General features: G+C 48.1%; 1 protein-coding gene across 1 annotated transcript in view; it reads right to left on the reverse strand.

The window, feature by feature from the left end:
* Positions 1–11,413, reverse strand: part of CTSF (cathepsin F) — a 30,209-nt gene that overhangs the window by 16,963 nt on the left and 1,833 nt on the right. Inside the window, exons 2-4 of the mRNA XM_032974401.2 lie at positions 9,819–9,891; positions 6,786–6,899; positions 5,392–5,537 (exon numbers count right to left, since the gene is read on the reverse strand). Coding sequence (XP_032830292.1) covers positions 5,392–5,537; positions 6,786–6,899; positions 9,819–9,891 — 333 coding nt within the window. The remainder of the gene's footprint in view (positions 1–5,391; positions 5,538–6,785; positions 6,900–9,818; positions 9,892–11,413) is intronic.

Below are 11,413 nucleotides of genomic sequence, written 5' to 3' on the forward strand. Positions count from 1 at the left end.
GTGATGATTCATGCCCACGGCTAACATCAGTGGTGATTCATGGCCACGGCTAACATCAGTGGTGATTCATGGCCACGGCTAACATCAGTGGTGATTTGTGGCCACGGCTAACATCAGTGGTGATTCATGGCCACAGCTAACACCAGTGGTGATTCATGGCCACAGCTAACATTAGTGGTGATTCATGGCCACAGCTAACACCAGTGGTGATTCATGGCCACAGCTAACACCAGTGGTGATTCATGACCACAGCTAACACCAGTGGTGATTCATGGCCACAGCTAACATCAGTGGTGATTCATGGCCACAGCTAACATCAGTGATGATTCATGGCCACAGCTAACACCAGTGATGATTCATGACCACAGCTAACATCAGTGGTGATTCATGGCCACAGCTAACACCAGTGGTGATTCATGGCCACAGCTAACATCAGTGATGATTCATGGCCACGGCTAACATCAGTGATGATTCATGGCCACGGCTAACATCAGTGATGATTCATGGCCACAGCTAACATCAGCGGCGATTCATGGCCACGGCTAACATCAGTGGTGATTCATGGCCACGGCTAACATCAGTGGTGATTCAATGCCACAGCTAACATCAGTGATGATTCATGGCCACGGCTAACATCAGTGACGATTCATGACCACAGCTAACATCAGTGGTGATTCATGGCCACGGCGAACATCAGTGATGATTCATGGCCACGTCTGAACCAGTCCTGGTCCTCCACCCATCATTCACAAACCCACAATGACCAGCGTGGTGAAGTATAGTCAAACAAGCTCCATGCCCGACATTGGCATCAGGAGGCTTTCAACCAGCAGGGCACTGCCAAGGGGCTGAAAACAATTGTTGCAGTATGTGCATCGTGCACTCGTGAACCTAAAATGGAAAAACAAAACAGAGCGACAATTATGATTTGTGATTTGGCACGCAGTCTGCCTAAGCATGTCGTTGTGCTGTTCTGTTCCGCGTGACTTCGCTCACGAGTTGTGTGGGAGGATTGAGCAAGGGTGGTTTTTTTGTGTGAAATCGGAAAAGGGAAAAAAACCATTTCGTACAATACTGGAATAAACATGTTTACCTATGCAATAATTAATACAATATATGATAACTTTTACTTCACTACGGTGGTGCCCGGCAACACGAATTCGATTCCCGAATGTGGTCAACGGCAGCGGCGAGTGACACCTGAACCAGTCGCAAGTCTCACCAATCCCCAATGACCAGATTGGTGAAGTATGGTCAACACGACCCCCACGACCAACACGGCGTGTGTGGAGGCCTTTGTGTAGCAGTGGATTGACAAAATGGGCAGTTGTTTGATACATTATTTAGAACAGCTTTCATCTTCATCATCATCATCGGCAACCATGCTTTACCGACTGCCAGATGAAAGCCTTCCCAAACCACCGCCACACGCCCCTCGCAATCCAGGGCTGTAACAATCCACCTACCACCTTGCACGCGAACCGATTCCATCGCTCCATCTCCACGACAGACGTACTCTCTCTCCGGTGTGCATTCCCTCCCTACATTTTGTCACATTTTATGCCCCAAGAAACAAACAAAAACCCCCTCAAGTGTGAAAGAGCGACTCGCTTTCTGACAGGTCTTGCTTTTCGCAGGAATGGGCAATTCCTGAATGTGGATAATTCACCGATGTGCCTGGAAAATGCCACGCACACGGGAGAACAGAAACTCCAATGTCACACAAGTAGCTCAGCCTCGTGACTCAGCGGTAATTCGAGTTGTTTAATAATACTTTGCCACGTTGGTCAGTAAGCGATGGTGAACGTGGAGGGTCGGAATCGCAGGACCATTGCAAATATCACTCGCCACCGATGTCACTCGTGGCTGGGAAATAAACTCAGGTCGGCAGGTTCATTGCGCAGCTGCACTCACCACTGCTCCACCACCAAACCCTGTTAATGTATAAACTACAAAATTAAAAGATTACAATGACATATGCGTGTTGGTTTATAAAGCGGATGGTTCAAAATTCCAGATATTTTCACACTGCAGGTTAACCTAGGTCACCGCTGAGTATATAAACGTCTCGCTAATCCGTGTGCGGGATATGTACAGAGTTTTTTTAGTTTCGATTGTTTACGCAGCTAAGTAAGCCTCACCGAGTCTCACGACCCCTTTTTCAGGAGGGTTATGGCAAGTTTTCGCGCTCGCGGGCAACGATTGCCATGAATGTTCCAACTAAGTTTTTTCAGTGTCATTTATAAAATGTAGAAAACGTGGACCATGATGCCTGGACACAATGGGCCTACTCTTGCGAATGAGGTCACGGGATCTTAAACGTCATCTGTGAAGCAGACGGCACGTAATATTATCACGGTTAATACACACGCAGAATCACTACCAAACTAAAACATTTTACTTGTAGGAAACCCTGGTTACACCACCAGCCCACAGGGGATTATTGTGTCCGTCCATCGTGCATCCAAAAATGGGAGGGGTGGGGCTGGGTGGAGAGGGGAGGGTGGGGAGGGGCTGAGTGGGGAGGGAGGGGCTGGGTGGGGAGGGGATGGTGGGGAGGGGCTGAGTGGGGAGGGGTGGGGCTGGGTGGAGAGGGGAGGGTGGGGAGGGGCTGGGTGGGGAGGGGAGGGTGGGGAGGGGCTGGAAAGGGAGGGTGGGGCTGGGTGGGGAGGGGCTGGGTAGGGAGGGTGGGGCTGGGTGGGGGGTGGTGGGAGGGGTGGGACTGGGTGGGGAGGGGCTGGTCACCCCGTGGTGCCCTTATAAAACTCAACGTTTAACCTACTCACGCCGGCTTGTGCCCGCCCTCACAGTCGGGCAATATTTGCGGAATACACCACGTGGTGCCGTTGTTGACCCTGGCCATTGACCGAGCAACCCAACGTTCCTACCAGCTCCCTCCGCAGGAATGTGTTTTTTATTTCACCAGGTAAAGCTCACTGAGATATATAGCTCTTTTTCAGAAGAAACCTGCCCACAAATGCTAGCTCAACAAAGTGGCTTATCGTCTGGAAATGTACAGTAGCCAAATACCCCAAACGTATGGTTCTAAACATGGAGGGAAAATTCAGAGGGCTCGGGAGAAAATTTCCACATGACCACGGGAAGAGAGACACGCAAACTCCAAATGTACAACAGACGACAAGAGTCGGGGTCGAACCCACGACCTCCTGCATGCCAGGCGAGGTGGTTAACATGTCGCCACCGTGACGAAATATCAATGAGAGCGGCCGCTTAATTTGAGCCGTGAACATTTGCAACAGACGGCGAACGCGCTACCGCTAGGCCTCGTCACCGCCCCCCCACCAACCCCCCCCCCCCCCCCCGTGCGACGAGACGACTAATCCACGGGGTTTACTGAAACGTCAACTCAGCATTTTTTTTTTATAATTACACCTGTCGGTCACGGCAAGTAGATCCTCCCGGTTCACAGCTGCAGTCGCGTTTGTGCACAGCGGTCTGGATAATTAACCTGGCGCCTGCCAGAACGGGTCTGCCTGGACGTTGCGTGGTTATTTTTTTCTTTTTCAATGAATGCGTGAGCGACGGCAAGGGCCGAGCTGCTGATTGACAGATTGAGATGAGCTTCTCGTAGGTAACCGCTCGGCGGTACGTAGTTGTGAAAAAAAACAACTCTCATGCACCCCGCTGACCACAATCCACAATGCTGTCTGTTTCCCCAGTAAAACAAACGCTCATGCTTACAGAGGCCTCTTGTTACAGCAGGCTAACCATCAGCATTTGTAGAACAGATCAGATCCTGCATGTAACTCAGAAAACTGGTCCACACCTTTCCTGCTTAAGCAAATGCCACTGGAATACACTCTTTCCAAACGTGGCACACAAGGTGACGGGACTAAAATGCAATTGCATTTTTACTTGTTCACTCAGACCCACGCTTAATAATAATAACGGTGATGCCCCGACGCGCAGGTTTTTCCCCGGTTGCGCCGGGCAGCCCTCCGATGTGTGTCTAGGCTGTGCCGTTCACGCATTGTTCGGCACGACGTCTGATCTTTCACTCGCCCGGAGCTTCTTCGGCAAATCAATTGAGCGGCTCACTTTCTGCCTCGATTGTATCGATGTTGAACTTCGTTCGCACCGCACGTGGCCAACCGTGCCCATTGCAGGCGTGGATATATAATTATCGATCGTACTAGGGTGCAGGGCTGCTGCTGGTGGAATTCAGTTCCTGAAGAAGTTTCCAACGCACGGAGCGAAACGTCGGACATCGTGTCGGGAAAAAAAAAACACGCGGCATAAGCCGTGCTTTCTCGGGAGGGCCTGGGTCTCCAAACTCTCCTTCCGAAGGGTGGCGTGGGCGCATTGGGACGTATGCCCATATCCGTCAGTTTGGCATGTGACAGAAAACACAGAACACGAGGAAACCGCAAGTTAATTTTAGTTTCCCAGACTCGACGACGTTGCATGTGGCCTCAGCACGCTGCTTGTCAGTTCGACCTCCCTGTCCACCGACCCAGCAGCGGCACGAGACGATGCATTACAATCCCACCAAAAAGGTACATGTGCAGCCCTGCGGTGGCTTGCTCGTGCCACTGCGGGCAGAAGGTGTTTTCACTCGAGGGAGCTCTATGAAGAGGGTATGTTTGCCTACTCTTCTTTGCTGCCCAGACATCTTGGAAGAGGTGGGGAAATACCCATCACGCTTTCCCTCGACCACGAACAACCTGCCGTTGAAAACCCATTTGATACCACTGGGTGGACAGGAGGCAGGGTTATTAAATAGACTTCCCTTTTTGTTCAACTTCCACGCCGGGAGATCGAATCGAAGCACACCTCCGATTAGCACGTTGGCTACGTCCGGTTGCGAAAGAAGTTCAACACAAATCTTGACTTAAAGCTTTCGTGACCGCAGGAATTCATATTCTTTGGGTCTTTTGGCAAAGTCACGTAGATGGGGTCAAAGATAATTGAGCCTATCTACGTGACTTTACCGAAAGACGCGAAGAATATAAGTTCAACGTACATACATTAATACAAATCGGGGACCTCTGGATCGCAAGTCAAGCAGTGCGCTGACCGTAACATCACACATGGCAGCATCCCTCGTGCACGTCCCTTCGATTCTGCAGACCAGGGGTGGGGAACGTCCGGCCCGCGAAATCATTTTGCAGTTCCAGCCATCACAGCAGGGGTGAGTTAATTAAATGCTTGACCAAACATAACAGGCGAATCTTCAAGTTGATAATTTTGTACGGCCCGCGAATTATGTCATAAATGTCCAAATGGCCCTTGGCAGAAAAAAGTTTCCCCGCCCCTGCTGTAGACGCATTACAATTACACCGCTGCCTCCGCCGAGCGAGCCGGTTGGACAAACCAGCGAAGGCTACTCCTGGGCCAGGGACAGGAGCGGGGAGAGGGAACATCGCCTACCTGGTTCTTGACCTCCGTGACGGCGCCACGGTCTCGCCAGTCGAACGCCGGCGGAATGGGACCTGGGGGGATCTGGGCTTGACGGAGACCGACTTCCCTGGGCCGCGACAGAACCGGGTTCAGATGGAGCGCGCGGAACTCCTCCTCTGCACAAAGAGATCCACGCGGGGGGAACGTTCGCCAAACGTGAAACGGAGAACGGACAAACACACGCGCACGCACGTCGTCGCTGCCGCGAAGCTTGCTGGTGTTTGCGACGATTGCAATCATCAGAGGGTGGGAGGGATGCTGCTGTGGTTTAATTGTTGGAAAGCCGCACGAGCTCGTGATCCGGTGGGGGTGGGGTCGCCGGTTTTAATTGTTGCGCGGCAGTTGAAACGATCGTCACATTTCTTAAATCCCTCCACCCGCCTCCGTCAACACAAAAAGCGTGTCACCGCAGATGAGTGTCGACCGGCAGGTTGCGTGCGGTGTACCACATCGACGACTTCGAAACTCGGGTTGAGATTATAATAAAGTATGGGGAACGCAGTCCCACCTCTTCAGAGATGTCTGGCCAGCGTAAAAGAGCGGGCCAAATATCCTTTGGAGGAGCAGCTCTAGAGCTGGGGGGATCTGGGCACATATGAACCTCATGGCGGGACCCCGGGGTCACGAATAAACGCAAGTCAAAATCGCAGCTGATTAATTCTTATCCGAAGCTGCTCAAACTGCCTACACGACTTAAAATATTTTAATTGTCATCACGGTATGCATAATAATAATACAGTGAAACTGCTCTCTTATCTTCATTGTTATTTGTGACCTACCAATGTCTGCAGCCAGGATCAATCGATGACAAATCCTATTACCTGCAGATATTTAACAGATGAGATGCGTTGCACCGTTAATTCCTCCTGTTTGATAATACTTCTCTTGTCCGTATGCATCTGTGCAGATAGGTTTTTTTTTTGCGGTTAAGCCATAGTCCCCACATACCGCTCGTATCGATGCGGATAAGAGGAGCGGCGACCCACTACTCTGTAGAGGAACATTGGTATATACGCTTGTTACAATGCGAACAGCGCATTGCCAACGCGAACTATTTGATGTACTGTTTACAAAGTGTGTTCACAAATCCACACTGAGAAACACGATGATAGTGTACTTAAATAGAGGTACTGCAGGTAAGTAGTTTTCTATATTAAAGGCTTAGTTTAACAAGACAACACTTGCCACCATCCTTAAAACCCATTGGTGAAAAAGAGTAAAGTTTTTGTTTACATCATAATATGATGTTTATGCGAGAGCCGGGGGCTTGCGGGACCCTGACAGTCCGCCATAGGTTCACATGTTGATGCCTGCATACCCAACATTGTGCTCAGTGCAGCATCGCAACGGGTATCTTTCGTCACCTGTAAGGTCACTGAATTTGGTGATTCCGTACACTGCAGAGCCCTGCTCCGTTTCCTGCAGCTTTTGCACCCGATGCCAATTTTCCCGGAAGACTTCGTACCTCATCTTCTCAGCTGTTTTGGAGGAAAAGAAAAGCAAAGAAAAGCACTTTTGAAAACAAAAATATACATACAAATTAAATCTCTTTAAACAAGCCTGTTCCGCTGGTGTTCCCTAAAGTGTGTTTAAAAAAAACTCCAACTCCTACTGAGTCCACCGGGTTTCATGCCACAGCGCGCTGATCACTGCGGCACCACTGCTAAAGACATGATTAACATTTTATTTGTGTATACAACGACTGCCATCGTACGACTTGCTAATTTTAATGCAGGTTTATAATAAAACAAGATTAACCTGCGAACAATACTTGTGCTTATTCTTAGCTCTTTCGGTAAATTACTGCAGTCACGAAAGCTTTAAATCAAAATTTATACTTGTGCTTGTTATAAATACACAAGTTCTGGGACTGGATTAAAAGCATACACATTAACCACTGCAATCTCAAGTCGCGATAAAGTTTATGGGTCCTGCATCGTACTACTTGCTAATTTTAATGCAGGTTTATAATAAAAAAAATTAACCTGCGAACTCTGCTTGTGCTTGTTATATACACACAAGTTCTGGGACTGGATTAAAAGCGTACACATCAACCACTGCAATCTCAAGTCGCGATGAAGTTTATGGGTCCTACATTTTTACGTACAAACTCTAACATGAACAGTACATATTCTTGGTTCTTTCGGTAAAGTCACGTAGAAGGGAAACAATAAAATAATAAAATATAAAACAGTGCAGTAAAACCTTGGTTTGCGAGCCTAATTCGTTCCGGAAACGTGTTTGTAATCCAAAGCACTCGTATATCAAAGCACTCGTTTTATATCAGTTGTGAACACGTGACGCTCGACAGACAAAGCGTATACGTACTGCTCGTATTACAAGAGACCTCGCTCGTTTATCAAATTAATATTTATTTAAATTTTTTGCTTGTCTTGCAAAACACTCGCAAACCAAGTTACTCGCAATTCAAGGTTTTACTGTATTCCTTAACGTTTAAAAACTCCACTCTTTGTTGCTCAGATGCTACCGCCGACTGTAAAGACGGCTCCGCGCGATAGTTGCGCAACAACATTTCTCTTTAAATCTGTGCAGCGGAATAATCACCTGCAAATGTAATTGCACAAGGGCACATCTGCACCCAACTAAGTTGCATGCAACCGATGCCTCAGATGTGGACCTTGGAATCTGTGCAATGGAATAATCACCTGCAACTGTGATTGCACAAGGTGCATATCTGCACGCAACTAAGTTGCATGCAACCGATGCCTCAGATGTGGACCTCGGCCGCCTTAAGTGGTCCAAAACATTCAACCGCAAATCACATTCAAAAGTTAAGTCACCTGTCACTTGCGTGCAAACACAATCATCTTTTGGCAGCATGACAGTGCTTTCACAATATGTTTTTTTGGGTTAGATTGAGTAGATATAAATGCGTCTTTAAACCCGCCACCATCCGACACAGCCAACTAGTAAGGTTTGTCACGTAAACAGAACGTGGCCAATTCGTCACTAGTACAGCACACCGGTGTGTTGGAGAGCAAATCCACAACATTAGCTGAGTACGACGTTTCGCCAGTAATTACAACTAGCACAATCAGGCGGACAACCAGATTTGTGGAGAAATCCTCCTGTTTCATTCCTTAAATAGAGGGGTATATGTGATGACATTAATTTACACGATCTAACCCAAAAAAACAATATAATGGATGATATTGGTCGCGAAAGCCTACGTGATAAAATTACAATGCTTACAATTGCAAAACCAAATTTACATTTCAACTCACGGGCCCCAATTAGAAAACATCATTAAGTTATGAAAACGACTACCAAATTAAGTGCAAAGATACATTACAGTAACTTTTACAGTGTCCATAGGAGAGGTTACTCCTGCTATTATGGATTGACTCAGGCAGCTAGCGAAGGATGCTAGGTTTAGTAATATGTTATGTATGTCGCTATTGTTAACTTTCAATCACATTTCTTACGATCACTGTTAAATTGTTTTATAGCATTATTTTAGTAATTTCTAGAAAGGTTTAGTTTAGCCCGATTTTTGTATGTAGCATAGAGTTATACTTAGAATTTTAATCTAAATTATATTATGATTGTTATTGTGATCTAACAACAAAATGGGATTTTATTTGCACAGTTTACTACGCAGCATAAACACACGGCGCTTTTTCTGGAAGATTTTATGGACTGGAAGCCCAACCAGGATTAATTCACAGGAGGCAGGGGATTAATTGTGTATGTCTGTGGATGTCTGTCCACGTGGGAAGGGTGGGGCTGGGTGGAGAGGGGAGGGTAGGGAGGGGCTGGGTGGGGAGGGGCTGGGTGGGGAGGGGAGGGTGGGGAGGGGCTGGGTGGGGAGGGGAGGGTGGGGAGGGGCTGGGTGTGGCTGGGTGGGGGGTGGGAGGGGTGTGGCTGGGTGGAGTGGGGCTTGGTGGGGAGGGGCTGGTCACCCCGTGGTGCCCTTATATGGACTGGAAGCCCAACCGGGATTAATCAACAGGAGGCAGGGGATTATAACACTGCACTTTCTGGTGCGACCTCTTTTACACTGCAACTTTCTGGCGTCGTTTTATAATTCTGCTCACTTTTCATTTAGCTTTCTTCTGCGCACGACCCTAACAAGTTTGGCTTAAATATCCGTACATAATTACTTCATAATTACTTCAAAATTTCCTACCAGCCCCCTCCGCAGGAATGTGTTTTTTTTGTAGGGGGATGTCTCAATCTGTGTACAGTAAATTATAAATGTATCTTGTAATTGTATTGTTTGTTGCGGTTGCACCCGAATCAAGAGCCGAATGGCTCGCAGGGTTACTCCAAATAAATGAAACTGAAACTCTTTGGTTGTCGTTAAACCCGCCATCACCCCGAAAAGCCTCCAGTGTGGATGATATTGGTCGCGAAAGCCGTTCGCCTTAATTTACCTCCTTCATCTTTGTACGTCTTGTTGTGCTTCCAAATAAATTCCTTGAATGCCGGCAGTAAATCCACATGTTCCTGGAGAGCAGCAAAAAGGAACACATTTCACGAATGCAAAGTACCGTCCTGTAGTTCAGACAGAATTCCTCTCAGCCATGATCCTATTATTCCAGTTATCCGCAATTACCTGTGGGGTTTCTTTTCTCAGTCTGCATTTAGAAATGCCCCCCCCCCCCCCATCATCCGCAAATGTTTGGCGGATAAGTGGAGTTTCATCGTCAAAATCCATCTTATTATCCACGATTGCTTCGCAGATAAGCGGAGTAAGTTCGTAGACTGCGTCGCGGATAATGGGATCCGTGATGATGGCACCAGGCATTGCTGTACTTACTGCCCAAGGCTAAACGAGTAAACATGTTTTACCAATTGGCAGGGGGTTATACAGTTCATAATAAAGTTTTTTTTTGGGTTATATCGCTTAAGTATAAATGTGTCGCAACCCTCCACCACCCTAACACAGGCAGTAAGGTTTGTCACGTAAAGAACTCGCCAATTAGTTTACTATTTCCGCCCACCGGTGTGTTGTCCACAACATTTACAATCTCTCCAACACACCGGTGGGCTCAAGTAGTAAACTAATTGGCGCGTTGTTTACGTGACAAACCTTCCTGGCTGTGTCGGGTGGTGGAGGGTTACGACACATTTATACTTCTGCAATCTAACCCAAAACACATTCCTGCGGAGGGAGCTGGTAGGAACGTTGGGCTGCTCGGTCAATGGCCAGGGTCAACAGCGGCACCACGTGGTGTATTCCGCAAATATTGCCCGACTGTGAGGGCGGGCACAAGCCGGCGTGAGTAGGTTAAACGTTGAGTTTTATAAGGGCACCACGGGGTGAGCAGCCCCTCCCCACCCAGCCCAACCCCTCCCACCACCCCCCTCCCAGCCCCACCCTCCCTACCCAGCCCCTCCCCACCCAGCCCCTCCCCACCCTCCCCTCTCCACCCAGCCCCACCCCTCCCATTTTTGGATGCACGACGGACGGACACAATAATCCCCTGTGGGCTGGTGGTGTAACCAGGAGGTTCCTACCAGTAAAAACCCTGCCACGTGCTAAACTGGTTATCCAATTTAGATTTGAAGTTTTCGTGACCGCAGGGATCCATACTCTTTGGTTCTTTCGGTAAAGTCACGACGTAGGTATAAAATAAATTAAATCACGATATAGCCTCTTGTTACAGCAAGCCCTTTGTAAACAAGCAGCCCTTTTGCCCACTTCAGCAATTGTTGCTTGCTGTGGTTGTCCCACCTGATGACGGACAGCTTGTGTCGCGCCCGAAACGTCGTGATTTAATTTATTTTATACCTACCACGTGACTTTACCGAAAGAACCAAAGAGTCTGGTTGTACAATTGTCGAACGATACGCTCTCGCTTCCGAGACCTAACATTTCCTGAGAGGCATTGGCAATTATGAAAAATAAACAAGAGGCACCCACTGGTTTCTGAGACTATTACCAAACTGATACACATGGTAGTGTCTGGAATCTTTGGGGATGGGGGGGGGGAGTCTGGTATTTGACCATACTTCACCACGCTGG

The sequence above is a fragment of the Petromyzon marinus genome, chromosome 53 (assembly GCF_048934315.1).
Source record: "Petromyzon marinus isolate PM22_M1 ecotype Great Lakes invasive population chromosome 53, UKy_Petmar_22M1.pri1.0, whole genome shotgun sequence".
Taxonomy (NCBI): Eukaryota; Metazoa; Chordata; class Hyperoartia; order Petromyzontiformes; family Petromyzontidae; genus Petromyzon; species Petromyzon marinus.